This window comes from Leopardus geoffroyi, chromosome D1, assembly GCF_018350155.1.
Source record: "Leopardus geoffroyi isolate Oge1 chromosome D1, O.geoffroyi_Oge1_pat1.0, whole genome shotgun sequence".
Lineage (NCBI taxonomy): Eukaryota > Metazoa > Chordata > Mammalia > Carnivora > Felidae > Leopardus > Leopardus geoffroyi.
Window position 1 is genome coordinate 54,388,155 of NC_059329.1, and position 21,319 is coordinate 54,409,473.

General features: G+C 41.3%; 2 protein-coding genes across 3 annotated transcripts in view; one reads left to right on the plus strand and one right to left on the minus strand.

Annotated features, from left to right (window-relative positions):
* The window catches only part of AAMDC (adipogenesis associated Mth938 domain containing), a 31,578-nt gene extending 20,081 nt beyond the window's left edge, over positions 1 to 11,497 (minus strand). Inside the window, exons 1-2 of the mRNA XM_045483875.1 lie at positions 11,382 to 11,497; positions 3,896 to 4,045 (exon numbers count right to left, since the gene is read on the minus strand). Of these exons, the coding sequence (XP_045339831.1) occupies positions 3,896 to 4,027 (132 nt within the window). The 5' untranslated portion in view covers positions 4,028 to 4,045; positions 11,382 to 11,497. The remainder of the gene's footprint in view (positions 1 to 3,895; positions 4,046 to 11,381) is intronic.
* Positions 11,498 to 11,616: 119 nt separating this feature from the next.
* The window catches only part of RSF1 (remodeling and spacing factor 1), a 156,021-nt gene continuing 146,318 nt past the window's right edge, over positions 11,617 to 21,319 (plus strand). For both annotated transcript variants that reach the window (XM_045483870.1, XM_045483871.1), the window contains exon 1: positions 11,617 to 12,118. In XM_045483870.1, coding sequence (XP_045339826.1) covers positions 11,932 to 12,118 — 187 coding nt within the window. In that variant the 5' untranslated portion in view covers positions 11,617 to 11,931. The remainder of the gene's footprint in view (positions 12,119 to 21,319) is intronic.

Genomic DNA, 21,319 nt, shown 5'->3' on the forward strand with positions numbered 1-21,319 from the left:
AAAAAAAAGCTGGCTTACAAAATTCCTGAAAATTTAACAATCAATTCTCACAAGCCAGTGAAAGCCACGTCCAGCATACCACTGCACAAGTATGAATCCAAAGTAGTTACTTCTGAGTGACATCCGTGAAAGTGTTGTGAAGAACCTCTGAAAATCCTCTTCTTCATAAAAGCAATGAGACTACTGGCAAAAGTGTAAAAGTAAACTTACTCTGTTCTCTGGAAGTTAACAAAGGTCTCCAAAAATTCAGGATGTGTTTATTTAAAAAAAACACAGTTGAAAAGTGAGCTTTGTGCAATTTTAACTTGCCCTATTCCAATTTTCTCCTTCCCTAGTTCTCTGGTAGCCTTGAAAAGCAACAACCCACAATCACAGTGAAAACTACCAGCCTGGAAGTCACAAGATGGAATAATAGAATAAAACTCCTTCAAATCTCCTCTCCTAAAAAACTGTCATTATTTGACCTGTCTGATGGTTCTCTGGAAAACCCAATTCATAGGTTGTCTTTATTTGATCTGACTTGGAGTTTGCCAGTATAAACCTCTTTTTCCCCTCAAAGAAGTTTGTCCAAAACTGTCAGAGACAAATGTTTAACAGTGCAGCTGCCTGATGCATTAGATAGCAGGGCAAACAAGGTTAACCAAAAAACTCAAAAGGGAAAACTGGGAAGTGAGATCTCCATAGAGGGCTCTGAAAAACTCTGATATGAACCTTGGTATTGAAATGGTGATACACATGTCCAGGGTTGTGCATATGCTCAGGAATGACATGAGAAGGCCCTACACACACCACTCTGGCTAATCTTGAGTCTCAGCATAAGCAAGAAATAGGCAGAATTTTATTTTATTTTGTTTATTTTATTTTTTATTTTGTTAATGTTTATTTACTTTAGAGAGAGATGGAGCATGAGTGGGAGAGGGGCAGAGAGAGAGGGGGACACAGAATCCAAAGCAGGCTCCAGGCTCTGAGCTGTCAGCACAGAGCCCGATGTGGGGATCGAACTCATGGACCGCAAGATCATGACCTGAGCCGAAGTCGGACGCTCAACCGAGCCACCCAGGCACCCCTAAATAGGCATAATTTTAAACTGCCTGGCTGAGTGTTGACTACATACCGCAAACTGCAAACAGAGCCCCTCAGCAAACACTGGAATACCTACTGGTTCCAGGCATATAAGGAAATCTCTGTCAAATCATTATCTCAGGAAACTATATTCAAAGAACTAAAGGAAAGTATAAGGACAATACCTTAAAAATTAGAGAATATCAATAAAGAGATAGAAATTATTTTTTAAGGACAAAATAGAAATGCTGGAGTTGAAAAGTATAATAACTGAAGTGAAAATTTCACTAAAAAGGCTCAACAGAAGGTAAGAGTCAGCAAAAGTGAAAAATACATTAATTTAGATTATCCAATGTGAGAAAAAAGGGAATAGAATGAAGAAAATGAACAAACCTCAGACATCTGAGGGACTACCATCTAAAATACCAATATACTCATAATGGATATCAAAGGAGAGGAGAGACAGAATGGGCAGAAGGGATATTTGAAGAATGACTGAAAATCCTCCCAATTTGACAAAAACAATACACATATCCAAAAAGCTCAATATATTCCACATAAGATAAATTCAAAGTGATCCACATGTAGACACATCACAGTGAAACTGTCAAAAACAAAAGACAAAGAATTTTGAAAGCAGCAAGAGAGGAATGACCTGTCAAGTCCAAGGAAGAACTCTAACAGTTGGGTTTCCCATTAGTAAACAATGAAGCTAAAAAAGTGGGATGACATATACAAAGGGCCAAAAGAAAAAGACTTAAACAAATTTTTTTTAATGTTTATTTTTGAGAGAGAGAGACAGAGCATGAGCAGGAAACGGCCAGAGAGAAAGAGAGAGAGCGAGAGAGAGAGAGAGAGAGAGAGGGAGAGGGAGACACAGAATCTGAGCAGGCTCCAGGCTCTGCGCTGTCAGCATAGAGCCTGATGTGGAGCTCAAACTCATGAACCATGAGATCATGACCTGAGCCCAAGTTGGACACCTAACTGACTGAGCCACACAGGCACCCCAAGAAAAAGACTATTAATCAAGAATTATGTATCAAGCAAAATTATCCTTTAAAACTGAAGGATCAACTTTCATCATTACAGCATGAGGAGCTCCATAACCTCCTCCAAAATGAAAATTATTAAAGGAAACAAAAACTAGGGGCGCCTGGGTGGCTCAGTCGGTTAAACGTCCGACTTCAGCTCAGGTCACAATCTCGCGGTCTGTGAGTTCGAGCCCCGCCTCGGGCTCTGGGCTGATGGCTCAGAGCCTGGTGCCTGCTTCCGATTCTGTGTCTCCCTCTCTCTCTGCCCCTCCCCCATTCATGCTCTGTCTCTCTCTGTCTCAAAAATAAATAAAACGTTAAAAAAAAATTAAAAAAAAAAAAGGAAACAAAAACTAAAACACACACACAAACAAAAGACAAATTTTAACCACCCCCTCCCCCCCAAAAAAATTGGAAAAAAGAATACCACTCAAAGCCTTTGGAAATGATTCTAAGAGCAAACAGCAAATGAAGAAACATCTTTTGAGGTGCCTGTTTGGCTCGGTCAGTTAGGCATCCAACTTCAGCTCAGGTTATGATCTCGCAGTTTGTGGGCTCGAGTCCCACACTGGGCTCTTTACTGTCAGCACGGAGCCTGCATGGGATCCTGTCTCGTGTTCTCTCTCTGCCCCTCCCCCACTCGCTCACTCTCTCTAAATAAACTCAAAAAAACAGAAAAAGAAAAGAAACATCTCTTCAGGAAATTCTATAAATATTTGGTAGGCAAGGTGAATATCTATGGTTTCTCAGGAAGACTGCTGCCTGCTTCTCCACTCCCAGCCAGTGAGGTGGATACTCCACTGGATTGCATCAGCCTACAACACAGAGCTGTTTCCCCTTACAGCTACCAGCTGGAAGGCTTTGTTCCTGGGAAGAACAGGACTTAAGTATTTCTCATCCTGCTCCCAGCTGTCTGTTGCCGAGAAGTCCTAAGTGAATGTGGTTGAGAGGTAGGGGCTCCCTTCTTTCACCCAACCTCTACCTTGGGAGACTCTACCTGGGTATGGCACAGTGAGAATCCTGTAGGAAGTACAATACAAGGAAAATGCAAGTTCAAACCACAAGGAGATAATGTTTCACACCCACCCAGATGATACAATAAAAACAACAACAAAAAAAACAGTGAGGAGAGATTTAGAAAAATTGGAACCTCCATAATTCCTAAAATCTTTGTAAAACAATTTGGCAGTTCCTCAAAAAATTAAACATAGAGTTGTCACATGACCCAGCATTTCCAATCTTAGGTATATACCTAAGAGAAATGAATGATTTTGTTCACATGAAAAGTCTAGAATAAGCACATGTATAGTAACAGAAAGTAGATTAGGGGCTCCTGGCTGGCTTAGTCAGTAGGGCATGTGACTCTTGATCTTGGGGTCGTGAGTTTGAGTCCCAAGTTGGGTGTAGAGATTACTTAAAAAAATAAAATCTTAAAAACAAAAAAAAGTAGATTAGTAGTTGTAGGAGTTGGGGGGAGGGAAGAGAAGTGACTGCTGATGATTATGAGGTTTCCTTTTGGGGTGGTAAGTATATTCTGGAATTAGTAGTGGTAAGTACTGTACAAGTGTATGACAATAGAAAGTCCATTGAATTGCATAATTTAAAAGGGTGAGTTAATGGTACCTGAGTTATATCTCTGGGTGGGGAAGTGAGAGGAGGAGGGAGAAGGCGAGGGAGAGGGAGAGGGAAAGGGATAGACAGAGAGAGAGGAATAGTTACTTTTCACTTGGTCATTATGGCTTAGGAGGTTGGAAATCATTTGGTCAGCCTCATGCAGTGTCAACCACACACTCATAGCTTACCTCAGTTCCTGTTTCTCTCCAGTCCCAAGCCCGACTTCCCCCTGGCCACACTTTGCAGTCCTTATAGGTTTTAGTAGAGCCTTGTACTTTCATTTGCCCCCATGATAGGGAAGCAATTTCAGGGGAGGACATAAGGAACTTAACTGAACTCTGAAATTAAAAGAAAAATATGTCAAGTAAGTTATGAAGTAAGGTTGAAAACAACTCCAAAACACAGGAGCTAGTCTATATACAAAAATGTATTCTAAAATATAATACTATATACAAAATACAGGAAACCCTGGTCTGCTGTGAGTTAACTTTGTCATTTATGTGGTTGTCACTTCTTCTCTAGAGGTCTCAAAAGTAAAATGTTATTCTTGGGATCCTGAATCATTTAACCATGGAAACTAGATACGACATTACTAAGACTCTGGGTGGAATTCTCGATATTTTTTGAGAGATAAAATTAAAAGATTTACTTCAGCATGATGGAGTAAGGAGGTTGACACATCCTCTCCCCAAAAAGTAAGTATAAAGCTGTACAAGTCTTTCAAAATAATAACTTGGCACTCTAGAAATAATAATAAAGGCATACTACAAGCTGCAAAGTGCTTATTTATGAAAGCCGCTGTATTTCAGAGATCAATAACATGGCTTGCTGTTCCTGCCTGGGATTACTGTCATGTCCCCACATCAGTTCTGTCGGCACAGAGGTTCACCTTGGTTGAGGCAGAACATGAAAACCAACAACAGACTTGCTGCTTTGGCCAGAGGAGGCTTGATTGATTTAGAGCATTAGAAGTTAAACTGGTGAGCTCAGCGGCAAGCAAGCAAACATGGATGGCAGGTGGCTCTGCTTCCTTGCTATTGTGAGTGTTTGGGGCAAGCAATGGATTTGCAGAGTAGGCAGGGATTTAACAGGAATTTCTCAGAGCTCACATAGCTATAGGGGGCTTGATGAGCTCTCCACATATCTGGAGTGGACCAATTGCTCTGAGTATGTGTATCAAAGACACAAACTGAGTAGGCCTAAATCATGCAAACATTCTGGGCCAGTGGAACCAACAGCACATGCAAAATAAAGAAGCAAGAAAGCACAAGAGCACTTAAAATAAAGTAAAAGCCAGGCGAGACATGAAAACAACATGAACATTGAAGGTACTCCCCAGTGCACACACTGACCCACCAGTAGAGTGAAAGTCTTACTGGCTTGAGTTGTTTGAACACAGTCTTTCTTTGACTGAATACGAAGCTATGTAGGAAGCCGAACTTAAAAATAAAAACAGGAAGAGAAATTAAGGAGCACCTGGCTGGTTCAATTGGAAGAGCATGCGATTCTTGATCTTGAGATCATGAGTTCGAGCCCCACATTGGGTGCAGAGATTACTAAAAAAATAAATAAACTTAAAAAAAATGAATAGGGGAGTCTGGGTGGTTCAGTCGGTTAAGTGTCTGACTCTTGGTTTCCCCTCAGGTCATGTTCTCACAGTTCATGAGCTCAAAGCCCCCATCAGGCTCTGCACTGGCAGCATGGAGTCTGCTTGGGATCCTCTCTCTCTTTCTCTCTCTCTCAAAATAAATATACTAAAAAAATAAAATAAATGAATAAAAATTAAAAACAGATTTCAGTGGCCACACATTGCATGAGAGACAGAATTTACAGATTTAGTCTAAGCAAGTGACTAAGTACAAAGAACAATAATGGGCAGGGGGAACATCAGAACCTAGGCTTCCAACAATGTATTCTAAAATATTCAGTTTTGGAGCATCTGGGTGGCTCAGTCTGTTGGGCATCTGACTTGGGTCAGGTCATGATCTCACGGCTCATGAGTTCAAGCCCTGCATCGGGCTCTGTGCCGACGGCTCAGAGCCTGGGGCTTGCTTCAGATTCTGTGTCCCTCTCTCGCTCTGACCCTCCCCCATTCATGCTCTGTCTTTCAGGAATAAATAAGCATTAAAAAAAAAATTAAAAATATTAAGTAACTTTTGAAAATTGGTATAAGGGAAGTATAATGAATTGCTATGAGTATTGAAAAAGACTTCTGTGTTAGTTGGCTAGAACTTCCATAACAAAATACCACAAACTGAGTGGCTTAAAAAACAGAAATTTATTTTCTCAGTCTGGAGGCTGGAAGTCCAAGATCAAGGTGCCAACAGGGTTGATTTCTGGTGACACTTCTCTTCTGGCTTGCAGATGGATTTCTCCTTACTTTGTCTTCACATGGCCTTTTCTTTGTGCATTAGAACTCTTGGTGTCTTTCTTGATCTTTTTTGGGGGGGTGTGGTAGGGTTCAAATTCCTAATTCAATCTTTTTACTAGTTATAATTCCATTCAGATTTTCTACTGTTTTTTGAGTTTCAGTAGTTTGTATTGTTCTATTCATTTCACTTAGATTATCTAATTTGCTGGCAAACAGTTATTTATAATATTCCTTTATAATCCTTTTTAAAAATTACTGTAGTTATGTCCCCTTGTTCATTTCAGTTACTTGACTTTTCTGTTTTCATCTTTGCCAGTCTAGCTAAAGACTTGTCAATTTTGTAGTTATTTTCAAAGAATCAATTTTTGGATTTGTTGCTTTTCTCTATTTTTCTATTCTCTCTTTCATGAAGATCTATGCTAATCTTTATCATTTCCTTCCTCCTATTTATTTTGTGTTTAGTTTGCTGTTTTCCAGTTTTATAAAGATGGAAGTTTAGGTTATTGATTTGAAATAATCTTTAAAAAAATTTTTTAATGTTTATTTTTTTGAGAGAGAGAGCATGAGCAGGCGAGGGGGGAGGGGGAGAGAGAGAGACAGACAGACAGACAGACGCAGAATCTGAAGTAGGTTCCAGGCTCTGAGCTGTCAGCACAGAGCCCAACGCAAGACTCGAATGCAAGAACCTAGAGATCATGACCTGAGCTGAAGTCGATTATGACCTGACTCATAACCCACTGAGCCACCCAGGAGCTTCTGAAATCATCTTCTTAAATATAGGCATTTACATATAGCGTATTTCTCTTTAAGTAGTGTTTTAGGTGTATCCCCTAAGTTTTGTTTTTTTTTTATGTTTTCATTTTTATTTATCTCAAAGTATTTTCTAATTTTATGATTTCTTCTTTGAACAATTGGTTATTTGGGTGTGTGTCACTTAACATCCATATACAAATTAATTTTCCAAATTTTCTTCTGTTTTTTATTCTGGCTAAATTCCATGTTTGGAGAACATGTTTGGCATAATTTCACCATGCTTAAATTTGTTGAGTCTTCTTTTTTATGCCCTAGCACATGGTTTATCTTGGAGAATTTTCCATGTGTACTTGAGAAAAATGTGTGTTCAGCTATTGTTATGCAGTATCCATAGATGTTTGTTAAATCTAGTTATTTTGTTGTGTTTTTCAAGCAAATTTCTTTGTTTACAGTCTGCTCCGTTGTCCTAGATGACCATTACTGAAAGTGGAGAATTGGGGTGCCTGGGTGGCTCAGTGGGTTAAGTGTCCAACTTCGGCTCAGGTTATGATCTTGCAGGTCGTGAGTTCGAGCCCCACGTTGGGGTCTGTGCTGACGGCTTGGAGCCTGGAGCCTGTTTCAAATTGTATCTCCCTCTCTCTCTTCGCCTCCACCATTCATGTTCTGTCTGTCTATCTCTCTCTCAAAAATAAACTTAAATAATAATAATAATAAAAAGAAAGTAGAGTATTGAAGTTTCCAAGTAGTATTGTTGAATTCCTCTATTTCTCCTTCCAATTCTGTCAGTTTTTGCATCTTGTGTATTAGGGCTCTTGATGTATTGTGTCCATGTGGTTTTGATAAACCTCTAGCTTTAGGAATGAAGCACTGACCTTTGTATATCTTGCTGTAGGAATGAAGCACTGACCTAGGCTAATGCATTCAGTACATTCTACTTTCACTTTCTACACTGGGCACACTGGCTCATGGTTGAATGTGAGAGCAGAGATGGACCAATCAGTGCCAGTTTGGGGACTTTTTTGGGGAGCTTCTGAGATATTGAGGCTGGGATGTATAGAATATAGAAAAGTACCTTGAAACTGCTAGTACTATGAGGGAAATCGGTCTGAAAATTCAACCCATGAATAGGAAGACTAAACAGAGAGAAATACTAAGAAACAGACTTACCACCTGATTAGACCATACCTCAAGCATGACTTACCACTGGTCTTTTCAGTTATGTAAGGCAATAAATTTCCTTTACGTTTAAGCCTGTTTGTCTTTTACTTGCAAATTAAAGTATTTTGACACAATTTATTTTAATGATTTCCCAGATATCCGAATATCATCTTAAGAGTACTAAAGAAATACTTTTGCAACCTAGTTCTGCTTGGTGCTTGGAAAATTGGTGTGCCTGACATATACAATTTTACTAAATGAAAAATATATGATAGCTACTGTATTCATGCTTAGATGTCATCTAGGAGTGTGATATTAAAGCAGGAATTTTACCCAATAATATCTATTTCCTTTGTCATAATCAAGTGATAAAGATCCCATTTGTTCATTCAGCCAGACATTCATTCATTTATTTTCCTCCACATGTAAAGGTAAGGGAATGTGTTTCAAACTCTTTGTCTAAACCACAGCAACAAATACATTTTATGTCATAATACACGCCGGCAAACATACATATTTCACAAATATTTCTTGCAATATGCTTATACTTATCCTTACTATAGATGATACACTATTTTCTGTTCTATTTTTTTTTTTTTAATTTTTTTTAACGTTTATTTATTTTTGAGACAGAGAGAGACAGAGCATGAACAGGGGAGGGTCAGAGAGAGAGGGAGACACAGAATCCGAAACAGGCTCCAGGCTCTGAGCGGTCAACACAGAGCCCGACGCGGGGCTCGAACTCACGGACCGTGAAATCATGACCTGAGCCGAAGTCAGACGCTTCACCGACTGAGCCACCCAGGCGCCCCTCTGTTCTATTTTTTTAGCACTGTTCTATTTTTATTCTTTTTCATTTTTAATGTAATTCTGGGCTTGATCCACCACATTGATTTTAAAACTATGGGTCATGACCCAGTGTTTAAAAAATATTGCTATAGGCTAGGGCTATATTCAAAATAAATAATGAGGGCAGCATGTGCACTGGCTACATCAAGATGGGAGTGGACTCTTTATTTAAGGTCAACTAAGTAATAACCTTATCAAAATTTTTGTCTCTTTCTGCAAAACTGTTGTTAAAGATGTGTTCTAGGTCAGATTTTTCTTAAAATGGGGTCTTCAGATCCCCAGGTCTAGAGATACATAGATGTATCTGAAAGTTCTACCAATATGTTTTAATTTCAATTTGTGTTTAAGCAGTATTACTTAAAAAACGTATTTTACTATACATTAAATAAAAACCTTTCTTTTGCTATGATAAGTCACAACTATAAACGTTTTCCTAAAGTAAGACTTTTTTGTTTTTTATTTTTTCATTGTGGCAAAATATACATAAAATAAAATTTACCCCTTTAACCATTTTTTTTTTCTTAAGTGGGCTTCAAAAGCCCAGCATGGAGTCCAACTTGAGGCCTGAACTCACACCCTGAGATCTTGACCTGAGCTGAGATCAAGAGTCAGCTGAGAGAGGTGCCGGTAGCTCAGTAGGTTGAGCTTCCGGCTCTTTATTTTGGCTCAGGCCATGAGCTTGTGGTTCGTGGGATCTAGCCCTGTGTCCATCTCTGGACTCTCAGCGTGGAACCTGCTTGGGATTCTCTCTCCCTCTCTCTATGCCCCTTCCCCACAAATGCTCTTCTCCACCCCCCCCCCCCATAAATAAACTTTAAAAAATTTTGAAAAGGGGAGCCTGAGTGGCTCAGTTGGTTGAACATCTTGGTTTCAACCCAGGACATGATCTCATGGTTGGTAAATTTGAGCCCCGCATCAGGCTCCACACTGATGGTATGGAGCCTGCTTGGGATTCTCTCTCTCTCCCCCTCTCCACAGCCCCTCCCCCCCATTTGCATGCTCTCTTTCTTTCAAAATAAATAAACTTAAAAAAAATCTTTAAATTAAAAAAGATGAAAAAAAAAAGAGTCAGCTGAGATCAGGTCAGATGTTCAATGGACTGAGCTACCCAGGCACCCCCCTTTTCAATAATTTTTAAGTGTATACTTCAGTGGCATGAAGTATAGTCACACTGTTGTGTTGACTTTAATTTTTAACAGCAGTATTTCTTAAAATGTAATTTTCAAGAGTATTTGAGAAATTTCAAAAAAACATTTTTCCCTTTAAAAAGAGTTTGTGTATTACTCAGGATTAGGAGTCAGTATTGTAGGTTACACATTGAACTTACAATCTAGATTTATTTTTCCTCCCTTGACAAAAATGAGTATTTTTCTTTAGATAATGAGAATGATGTAGAGCATTGTGCTTTTTTTCCCCTAGAAACACAGAAATTCAATAATTGTAAGCATTTTCTGTTCCCAATATAATTATTTGCCTGTACTGTATATCTTTATCTTCCTTTCATCATAAATTGTCCTATTTTACACGGTTTATATTATACCTTGTTTCAAATTCTTTTTAAAAAGGTACTATGTAAGTTTTAAATGCACGCTGAAAATTCTGGCTCAAAGTAGTAGACTATATAAATTATGGCTGAATTCAATATAAATTTTAGAAATTCCTTTGTTCAATAATAGCAACTAATGTTTTAAAAATAGTTCTAGTGAATGTGCCAGGGATTGCGCTAGTCAATTTACTGTGAATACCTAGTAAAATCCTACCATTTAAGTACATTTATTACCCCCACTTCACAGAGGTTCAAAGAAATGAAAAATCTTCTGTAATGTCCTGAAGCAGTTCTGTTAGGACCCAAGTCTGGCTGACTTCCAAAGCTCAGGCTCCTAACCATAACGCACCGTTACATTCCAAGCTGCGCATTTTACTTTGCAAGACTGATAGCTTTCTGAGATTCTTTGTGGGAGAATGAGCACTGCTGCCCCAATGAAACTGAACCTTGTCTTCTAACAAAGTTTTTGCTCTTGCACCAAGTCGCTATCCTGTCCGTTTTCTTAGTGGAGTCCTAGCCCACCAACTGACCCTGGTCCCCTATAAGATCTTTGTGCCTCAAGAGTCCCTTCCCCTCACACCCTGGCAACCACAGCAGGGCCCTGTCCCCTCACACCTTGGTCGGCCTGAAGAGCCTGGTCCCTTCTAGACCCTGATCTCCTTGCAGGGCCCCGATTCCTCAGCTAGGTGATCCCCGCAGAGCCTCATTCCCTCAGGTCCTCGTCCCCCAGAGCCCTCAGACCCTGTTTTTCAGTATAGCTACGATTCTTGTGCCCCAGCAGACAGCAATACCCTTCAGCAAAGCTTCGCAGGCACTTCTTACAAAGGTCTCACTCCAATCTCTAATTAAGAGCACTTCTCAGCCTTTCCCCTTTCCAACGTTCTCCCAGAACCGTGCTTTTCGATTCTCCTCTTTTTCTGCTGCTTATTCACTCTCCTAAACTTCCCCCACCATCTGATGGCCGGGTTTTAGATCCCGGAGCTCCCACAAAACTCACCCAACGTCCGCTCTCCACGAGAGTTGCGATGCCACACCGCTCCGCGCTTTACCTCTCACCTTGGTTGGTTCAGGCCCTCTCGGCTAAGAGCTCCCCCCACTCGCCCCGCCCCGAAAAAACCTTTCAGCCAGTCGTCGCCAGAAGCCCCGCCCCCTCCAAGACTATTGGCCACCACTCCTAAAAAGTCCCGCCTCTTCAAGCTTCCAGTCCTCCTCCCTGCCCCGCTTCCCTTGTTTTCATTCCCCCTGTCACACGAGGCTGTGGCAAACCCAAAGTGGGAGGGGCGAGGAAGAGGGAGGGAAGGGGGCGGAAAGAGGGCGGAAAGTGAAAGGCACAGAGCGCCTCTCTTTCCCTCGTCTGGTTGGGTTCTCGACTGCTCCGAGCAGCCGTTGTATTGTGGGATCGCGGCGCCGTGCCTGAGACGCTCGGATCCGCAGGAGAGCCTACTCACTAGCGCCTCCTGTTGTCTGTAAAGCTGCCCTGCCATTCCTCGGCACCTAACTCCCTCCACCACCCCCCCATCGCCTCCTCCTCCATCCTCCAGTTCAAAATGGCGGCGGCGGCAGCAGCGGCGGCCGCGATGGCTCCTCCGGGCTGCCCGGGTTCGTGCCCCAACTTCGCCGTAGTCTGCTCCTTCTTGGAGCGCTACGGGCCGCTGCTCGACCTGCCTGAGTTGCCGTTCCCTGAGCTGGAGCGGGTGCTGCAGGCGCCGCCGCCGGACGTCGGCAGTGGAGAAGGTAAGCGAGGGGCCCGAACGCCCGGCGGGAAGCGGCCCTGGCACGCTCCTTCTCTCCGCTGTTCACGGGTATCCCGGGCCTCCGCGGCTCTGTCCTTCCCCTGGGGCGCAGCTCCGCCCGGCCTGGCCTCTCCGCCCAGCCCCCAGGGTCTTGAGCAGTGGGGAGGCGGGGCAGAGACCCCCTAGGGCCACGGGGCCTGGCGCGGAGCGGAGGTGGGGGCGTCGCGGGCAAATGTGGGCTGGGGGCGTGGAGGGGTCATTGTGCTGATCGGCTGCCCCTGGGACTGCTCCCCGGCGGCAGGGGCCGGTCCTCCACCCCTTCTCCCCCTGGGTGGCGGGGGAAGGGGAGCGCAGGTTCCGGCCAGCTTTGCGCTTTTCTCCTCCTCCCTTGCCTTGCTCCTTCCCCTCCTCCCACCATCCACCCGACCATCTCGGGGGAGGCTGGGCTCATCTTCTCGGGGCGCCCCTTTCTCTCCCTCCACCTGGGTGGGCGGGGGCCAGCGGACACTTCAGCTCTCCCTCCCTCTAGTGGGAACTCCCCCGAGAGAGTCGGCTTGCGTCTCTCTTCCTTTCCCCTCGAGGGCCAGTTTAACCCCCAAAACTCCTTCCTCAGAGTAGGGAGGTTTGCTCCTCCCCCATGGGAGAGGGTCCTTCTCCATTCTCGCTTTGGGGGTCGAAGTCGGCAGCATCTCTCCACTTTGGAGGTTAGAGGGTTAATTTTTCCTCCCCCATAGTTTTCCTCCTCCTTCTCCCCACCTCCCCCCAAATAATAGAAAAGCATCTCCCCACTTTTCTAATCCCTTCCCCCTTCATCTTGGCAGCGGGGCTTAGGGGAAGAAGTCGCCCTCCCATTTGCAGGGTGGGGTGGGGTGGTTAGTATGTAGGCTGGAGGAGGGGCTCAGACGGAGGGGGAAACAGTTGAAGAAGGTGCTTGTTGCTCATGTTTCTCTCTCTGGTGCTGCTGGTCTATTATTGGTGTTCGCAAGTGGTGCTCCTTCCACATAAGGCCACCGCGCGGGTGCAGGGCGCATGCTCTGCCCGGCCCCATTGAAACTTCCTGCTGCTGCTGCTGGTTGTTTCGCTGGAGCATCTCAGCTCTGTGCCTGCTGCCTCCGGCCCTTACACTGAGCGCGTACACTCACCCCTTATTTATTTCTGATCCATGGCTCTCCTTCCTTGGCGTATTTCTTCCCTCAAAGAAGGTTTTTTTGTTTTGTTTTGTTTTCTCTCTGTATTCTAAGCATTGCCTTTATCTGGGAACAGCCCTTGGCTGGAAAAGAGACGTTTTCCAGACCTTTTTTTTTGGTCCGTATTAGGTGGCTAAAGTGGACGGGGTATTGTATAAGACAGATAGCTGTTTCCTTTCTAAGAAAGCAAGGTTGCTCTTCAATTCTCCATGGAAATGAAGAAGTTTCTGCTAACAGTCTTATTTACATTGCCAGGAAGGGTCCGAGTGTGAAGTTTTTCAAAATATTAGCTGTAGAGAAAATGATGTTATGACTACCAAAGACTCAAATTAATACAGCGTTTATGGTACAGGCACATATCCCTTCTTACCTGCCCAAATTTACCCTTAAACTCTGGCATATAAAAAGGTAGTTTATGTAGTATGAAATAAGAGTGTGATAAGTTACATTGTATAAAGACTTCCTGCAGAATTTCTTTAGAAGTTAAGCTCCCCAATATAGGTATTTTATTATGAAATTGTATTTATATTCAAGTTTTAGAGAAGTAGTCACTGAAATAGAATGCCTTAGTTGCTTTTAGGATACTGTTGGAAATGATAGTAATGTATGTATCTGGGAAAAATTTGGGAATTTGGGGAAAGAATTGCTGGCAGATTGTTTTTGGAATTTTCTTGGACCAAGATGAAAGGCAGGCATAGACCTGTGATGGCATTGCATTCTGGGTGGCATACAAGTTTGTTTGCCTTCCATTCCTTTTAAGTATTTTGGCCACTGCATTTGACTTGTTAGTTATAGAAGAAAAAATATCAGGGTCAGTTTACTAGTTCATGTTACCTTTCTATCTAGAATTGAACAATGGGCCATGTACTAAATGAAAAATGAGAAATATTCTGGGCTGAGAAATTGTCCTAGTGGGCCCAGCCACTTCATTACCATTGGTATAGTTACATCTATAATAATAGATCTTGTCATAATGTTACCTAAGAATAATTATTAATTAATGTTATATAGTTCAAGATGCTTGGCAGATGACAAGTCTTGCAGGTGAAATGCCATTACTGTGCAGGGAAAAGATTTTCAGGCCTTTGATGATGGTTAACCTACTTGTAACAGTTGGATAAAACAACACTGGCCAAACTAACAAGATTTGAACTGAGTCTTTTTATGAAGGAGTTGCGGTATACTAGAAAAAGTTAAAAGACATGGGTTTTCGCACTGAACAGTAATATATAAGTTGTAGGGCAAATTACTTAATTTTGATGGACCTCGTCTCTTCAGTAAATAGAGATAATTATCTCAGGATCAAATGAAATATTTCTTTTTTTTTAATTTTTTTTATTAATTTTTTTTTTCAACGTTTATCTATTTTTGGGACAGAGAGAGACAGAGCATGAACGGGGGAGGGGCAGAGAGAGAGGGAGACACAGAATCGGAAACAGGCTCCAGGCTCTGAGCCATCAGCCCAAAGCCTGACGCGGGGCTCGAACTCACGGACCGCGAGATCGTGACCTGGCTGAAGTCGGACGCTTAACCGACTGCGCCACCCAGGCGCCCCTCAAATGAAATATTTCAAAAATCCTTTCATAAACTAAGCGCTTGAAGTATTCTTCTATTACAAATTTTATTAAAGATGTTTATGAGAGAGAAGATCTACAAGTGTATTTGGAATTGAAATGTTAAATTCTAGTACGTTGTGAGAATAGGGGTGTGAGCTATTATACTCTTGGGGAAAAGTCTTTGTTATAATCAAATGAGTTTTGCTCTGTGTAAAATTTAACTATTTTTAAAAGACCATTCTTTAATGTTACATAAAGAATCCTAGTTTATAAAATTCTTTGTTTTTTCTAGTGTGCTTATCCTTTAAAAGGTGCTTTTGAAAGTATATTCTTTTGAGTTGCCAGTTTAAGACTTTTCACCTCATCATTTTTTGTGATAGGTATAGCAACGTGATGACATCCTTTGGAGGAGTTTGTAGTTCTCTATATTGTCCTTGTTTAAGCACTTTATGGTCTTTTCCCGAAAAATTTGTTCCTAAGTTTTTATTTGACATTGTGGCTTTAGTTATAAAGCTTCCTTTATCCTCCAGAGAGTTAATGATTAAATTTGGTTTAAGTTGGAATGATATAATAATAAGTAGCATTTATTGAGCATTTACTATGTGCAGACATGATCTCATTCGTCACAACTATTCTCTGAGGTTAGTACTATTACTCCTGTTGGGCAGGCATAGAACTAAGGTTCAGGAGTTTGATTCAACTGCCCAGTGCCCAAGATTATATAGTTATTGGTAGAATCTGATTTCTAACCTAGGTCTGAGTCCAAAGCCAGAAAATTACAGAATACCTTGCCATAGGGCCATATTTCCCAGATTGCACTAAAATACTCCAGGGTATTGCCACCAATTTATAGAGGCACCATGTGGTAGTTTAAATTTTCAAGGAAGATGCAGCAGTATTTGACATCTGTTGGTTGCCAGGTAAACTACTACTTGACATAACTCCTGATTTGAACATTAGATTATGCTATATTCCTTTGGGTGATGTATCTTTGTAAAGTTGGGTTTTGGGGGGTTGCTGTGACAAAATGTAAATACTGCATGAAAATCAGTGAGGAATAGGAAATCAGGATAGCAGTGTCCGATTTGATTCCAAGGTTTAAGAAGTTGTTCATTGCCCAACCATAATATGCATTGTGTAAGTAAGTGTGATTATTTTGGAATGAAGTAAAAAAAATTTTTTTCAGCTAAAGTAGATTAGTTTTTCAAATTGCTGCTAACAACTTGGTAAGTGGAACTGTTAGTATTTCTTAGTTTAGTGTTGCTGTGAAAAAAATTAGTGAAATACCGAGGGTGTCATGAACCTAGAAAGCTTGGGAACCTGTGCTCTAGAGACTTTCATTGAGTTTGGGGGCTAGGAAGGAGTACTATATCCATTTTGACTTTATTTTGCAGGAAGAAAACCAAGGAGCACAGATTGATTTCACGTGTATATAGCCAACTATTGGTGCTCTTCAGACTATTCTGTTAAAAGTTCAGGGACGCCTGGGTGTCTCAGTCGGTTAAGCATCCAGCCTTGGCTCAGGTCATGATCTCATGGTTCCTGGGTTTGAGCACCGCATCAGGCTCTGTGCTGACAGCTCAGTGCCTGGAGCCTGTTTCGGATCTGTGTCTCCCACTCTCTCTGTCCCTCCCCTGCTTGCACTCTGTGTCTCCTTCTCTCAAAAATAAACACACTTTAAAAAAAAAAAAAAAAAGAAGTCCACCTGTAGGTTGAAACTGTGGGGAGAAAAATTTAGATTTCTCGTTGATGTTAGTTAGAGTAGGAAAAGGGTGTACTAACTGAAGGGATGTGTGTGTGTGTGTTTAAATGTTTATTTTATTTTTGAGAGAGAGAGCACGTGTGCGTGCAAGCAGGGTCAGGAAGAGGGAGACGGAGAATTAGAAGCAGGTTCCAGGCTCCTGGCTGTCAGCCCAGAGCCCATCGTGAGGCTCAAACTCATGAACCATGAGATCATCACCTGAGCCAAAGTCAGAGGCTTAATTGACTGAGCCATCCAGGTACTGTGTGTGTGTGTGTGTGTGTGTGTGTGTGTGTGTGTGTGTGTGTGTGTGTGTGCGCGCGCGCGCTTAATATTTAGTTTAGGGAGAGTGCAAGTGGGGGAGGGGCAGAGAGAGGGGGACAGAGGATCCAAAGCCGGCTCTGCGCTGACAGGCTGACAGTGAGCCTGATGTGGGGCGTGAACTCATGAACTGTGAGGTAATGACCTGAGCTGAAGTTGGATGCTCAACCGTCTGAGCCACCCAGGTACCCCACCCCATGTGTGTTTTTAAAGTTTATTTATTTATTTTTGAGAGACTGGGAGAGAGTGCAAGTGGGGTAGTGGCAGAGAGAGAGGGAGAGAGAGAATCCCAAGCAGACTGCGCTGTGTGTTAGCCCAGTGTGGGGCTCGGACTCAACGAAATGTGAGATCGTGACCTGAGCTGAAGTCAGTGCTTAACCGACTGAGCCACCCAGGTGCCCTTTTTTTTTTTTTTAAATTTATTTTTTTAAGTAATCTCTATACTCAACGTGGGCCCTGAACTCATAACTGCAAGACCAAGCATTGCATGCTCCACCAACCAACTCAGTCAGCCAGGTATCCCTGAAGGTGTTGTTTTATCCCCATACCCTCACAATCTACTTTTGCCCTCCTAATTCTGTGCTCTATATGGACATCCCTAGCTTCCTCCTGACTGAAAGTGGATTATCAGGAGGTATGGATACAAGTAAAAGTGGACATTGACTTTGTGGGATTACCAACACTCAAGGCTCCCAAGTGTCTTTCCTCTCCTTCAGAGGACATTCTTTTTGAAGAGGAAAATGTACTTTTTCATTCTTTAAAGATAGTTTTTGTATATGTATTGGTTGAAAAGTTATATATATCTAATATCAGTCTATTAAAGTATATGTGGGTAATGTGTTATGATTCCCATAGTTCTGTGGTTGACTGAGTTATTTGTATGGTATTAAGTAAGTTGGATCATTTGTTTTTGGTTTGATTTTTTTTTGAGATTTTTATGTTACAAGAGCCATTTTATTTTATTTTTAATGGTTATTTTTGAGAGGGGGGAGGGGCAGAGAGAGAGAGAGAGAGAGAGGGAGAAAGATTTAAAGTGGGCTCTGTCTGCACTGACAGCAGAGAGCCCCATGCAGGGCTCGAACTCATAAACCGTGAGATCATGATCTGAGCCGAAGTCAGATGCTTAACTGACTGACCCACCCAGGCGCCCGACTAGGGCAGTTTTAGATTCAGTTTGGTTTTTTTGCATTTTTAAATGATTCTTCATACAGCTTTTACAGTCAAATGTTAAGTACAAAAGAATATACCTTTTATATACAACTGGATTGTGACTGTAACTCCTACTAGTGCTAAGTGAATTGTGTGACAGTTGTTTTTAGGTGAACTATACAAAGTAGAAATATGACTTTACCGTAACTGGAGCCACCATCTATTGCTTTAAGCAAAAGATCTTATCAGATGCACGTGCCAAAAGTTGCATGGGTCAGCAGTAGTAGACCATTGGTGGTAGCATCGCTGGAATCGGAACCTGTTTTGGTTGAAAATGGCTCTGGTTTGGCTCTTCCACTTTTGAATAAAGAAATGTTCTTTAGACATTTATTAGAAGGAAAGAGAAGTATATTCTCCATCATTTTTGGTATGTCACAGAGTTGAGGTATCCAAAAGTTGTGGAGGTTCCTGGCTTGTCCCAGTACTGGAGATGATAGGGACAGAGGATTTTTCTGGCTAAGTTGGGCTTGTTAGTACAGACTGACTCGCTTGTTTTTTAATTGCTGAGAAATTTCTTTTGAAATTTATCTGTGTTTTAAAATCTCTGTTTGAAAGGTAAGCATTTAGCTATTAATATATGTATTGAATATCTGCTATATGCTTAGTAAACATGGTGTGGATTATTTTTAAAAAAAACACTAATTAAACATGGGCTTTCTGTTAAGGATTTTCTAATCTAGTAAGAAGTAGCTCAGTTGAGTTGGACTTACAATTACCATTCAAAGGCTAAATTTTTTCTCTGAGTTTTTAGCAAGTGGAGTAATAGTCTATGAATACTAGTCTATAAATTAATAGACTAAAAATATCTCTATGACAATTTTATGCAGTGTGGAAAAGTAAGAACAACTCAGACCCAAAGTACATTTTAACCTGAGCCATATATTCAGTAAGGGAGATATTCATGTGTGTTCCTGATTTAAGAAAATTTTCTTTGTCTCTCTTTTCATGGATAGAGTCTTAAAATATTATGCCTTGGTACTTTTTGTTTTGTTTTTCTGTATGGTGGATCACATTATAAAGGGTATCAGGGTGTTTTCTATTTTTTGTGTGTGTGTTAGAGTTTTTACAGTATCAAATATTGCTTCAGAGAGTAATCTGGGGCTTCATTTTAAAAAGGATTTGTTCTTTCAACAAATGTTAATTGATTACCTACTATGTACCAGGCACATTTATATTCTGGGGATACATTAATGAAAAAGATAAGATCCTTGTTTTTATGGAGGTTACAGTTTACCAGCAAAAATAGACAATGAAACAATAGGTTTTTTTTTTAATATTCTTTTTAAGTTTATTTATTTTGAGAGAGTCACTCACACTTGTGAGTGGGGGAGGGGCAGAGAGAGAGGGAGAGAAATTTCATGAACTGTGAGATCATGACCTGAACCAAAGTCCAGAGTCAGAGGCTTAACTGACTGAGCCACCCAGGCACCCCAATAAGTTGGGTTTTTTAAAAAATATGTGGACAAGTAATACACGCACTTGGTAATGATGTATATTTTAGTGAACTTTGTTTTATAATTTGTTTAGCTCTGTGTCTGTACTATGCCTTTTCCCCTATATTTGTACATGTTTGTCTTAATCATTTTCTAAGTAATAGGATTATAGATTTTTCTTTTTTCTTTTTTTTTCTTTTCACATTTCATATAATGATTATGTACTTCTTTGGTAATAACAAAAACATTATTTAAAAGTAGTCTTTTATCAAGAAGTGAAATGGGTGAAGGTGGTCAAAATTGGTCAACTTCCAATTATAAAATAAATAAGTCATGGGGATGTAATGCAGAGTATGTTGACTATATGTAATAATACTGTATGGTATATTGGAGAGTTGCTAAGAGAGTAGATCACAAAATTTCTCATCAGAAGAAAAAAATTTGAAACGGTGTGCATTGATGAGTCTTAACTAGGTTTGTTGCAATGATCATTTTGCAGTATATACAAATATTGAATCGCATTGTATACCTGAAACTAATATAATGTTATATGTAAATCATATCTTTTTAAAAAAGTTTTTAAAAAGTCTTCTGCATGAGTTGAGTATTCCCCATCTTCCTTTGTCTGTTCACTGTACTCCTACCAATCATTAATCACCAGGTGATCTGTGAAATTTTTCCTGCTTTCTCTCTCTCTCAAATTAACCACTTCCACCTCCTCACCCCATGTGAACTCTTTTGTAGATTTTATAGAGCAATACCTATAAAACTTCTGTGCACTTACAGCCTCGCCTACAAGACTGCAAGCTCCTTGAGGGCAGGAATAAATATTTATGAAATGAATAATTATTTCCCAACTCATTATAGGACCATGTTCTGTTTTAAAACCTTTTTAGAACTAACTCTTACATAACTCTTATATAAACATTTGCCAACATATGAGAAGGAGATTCTTTCCATTCCTAGGCGGAAGTAATTGACATATTGGTTAGCACTAGCACTCAAAGTAACCAGATTTCATGTCTTGTTCCATTAGATGTAATATCATATTTAAAATGAATGCATGGGGGTGCCTGGGTGGCTCAGTTCGTTAAGTGTACAACTCTTTACTTCAGCTGAGGTCATGATCTCACAGTTTGGTTCATGAGTTTGAGCCCTACATTGGGCTCTGGACTGACAATGCAGAGTCTGCTTGGGATTCTCTCCCCACCCCCCTCCCCCCACTTTCTCTGTCCCTCCCCCACTCATGCTCTCTGAGTCTCTCTCCCATAATAAATAAATAAACGTTAAAAAAATTTTTTTTTTCAACGTTTATTTATTTTTGGGACAGAGAGAGACAGAGCATGAACGGGGGAGGGGCAGAGAGAGAGGGAGACACAGAATCGGAAACAGGCTCCAGGCTCCGAGCCATCAGCCCAGAGCCTGACGCGGGGCTCGAACTCACGGACCGTGAGATAGTGACCTGGCTGAAGTCGGACGCCTAACCGACTGCGCCACCCAGGCGCCCCTTAATGTTTATTTTTTGAGAGAAAGAAACAATGCAAGTGGGAGAGGGGCAGAGAGAGGGAGACACGGAATCCAAAGCATGCTCCAGGCTCTGAGCTGTCAGCACAGAGCCCGATGTGGGCTCAAACCCATAAACCGTGAGATATGACCTGAGCCTAAGACAGATGCTTAATGGACTGAGCCACCCAGGAGCTCCCCTTTTAAAAAAAATTTTTTTTTTGTTTTGTTTCCTTATTTTTAAGGGCGGGG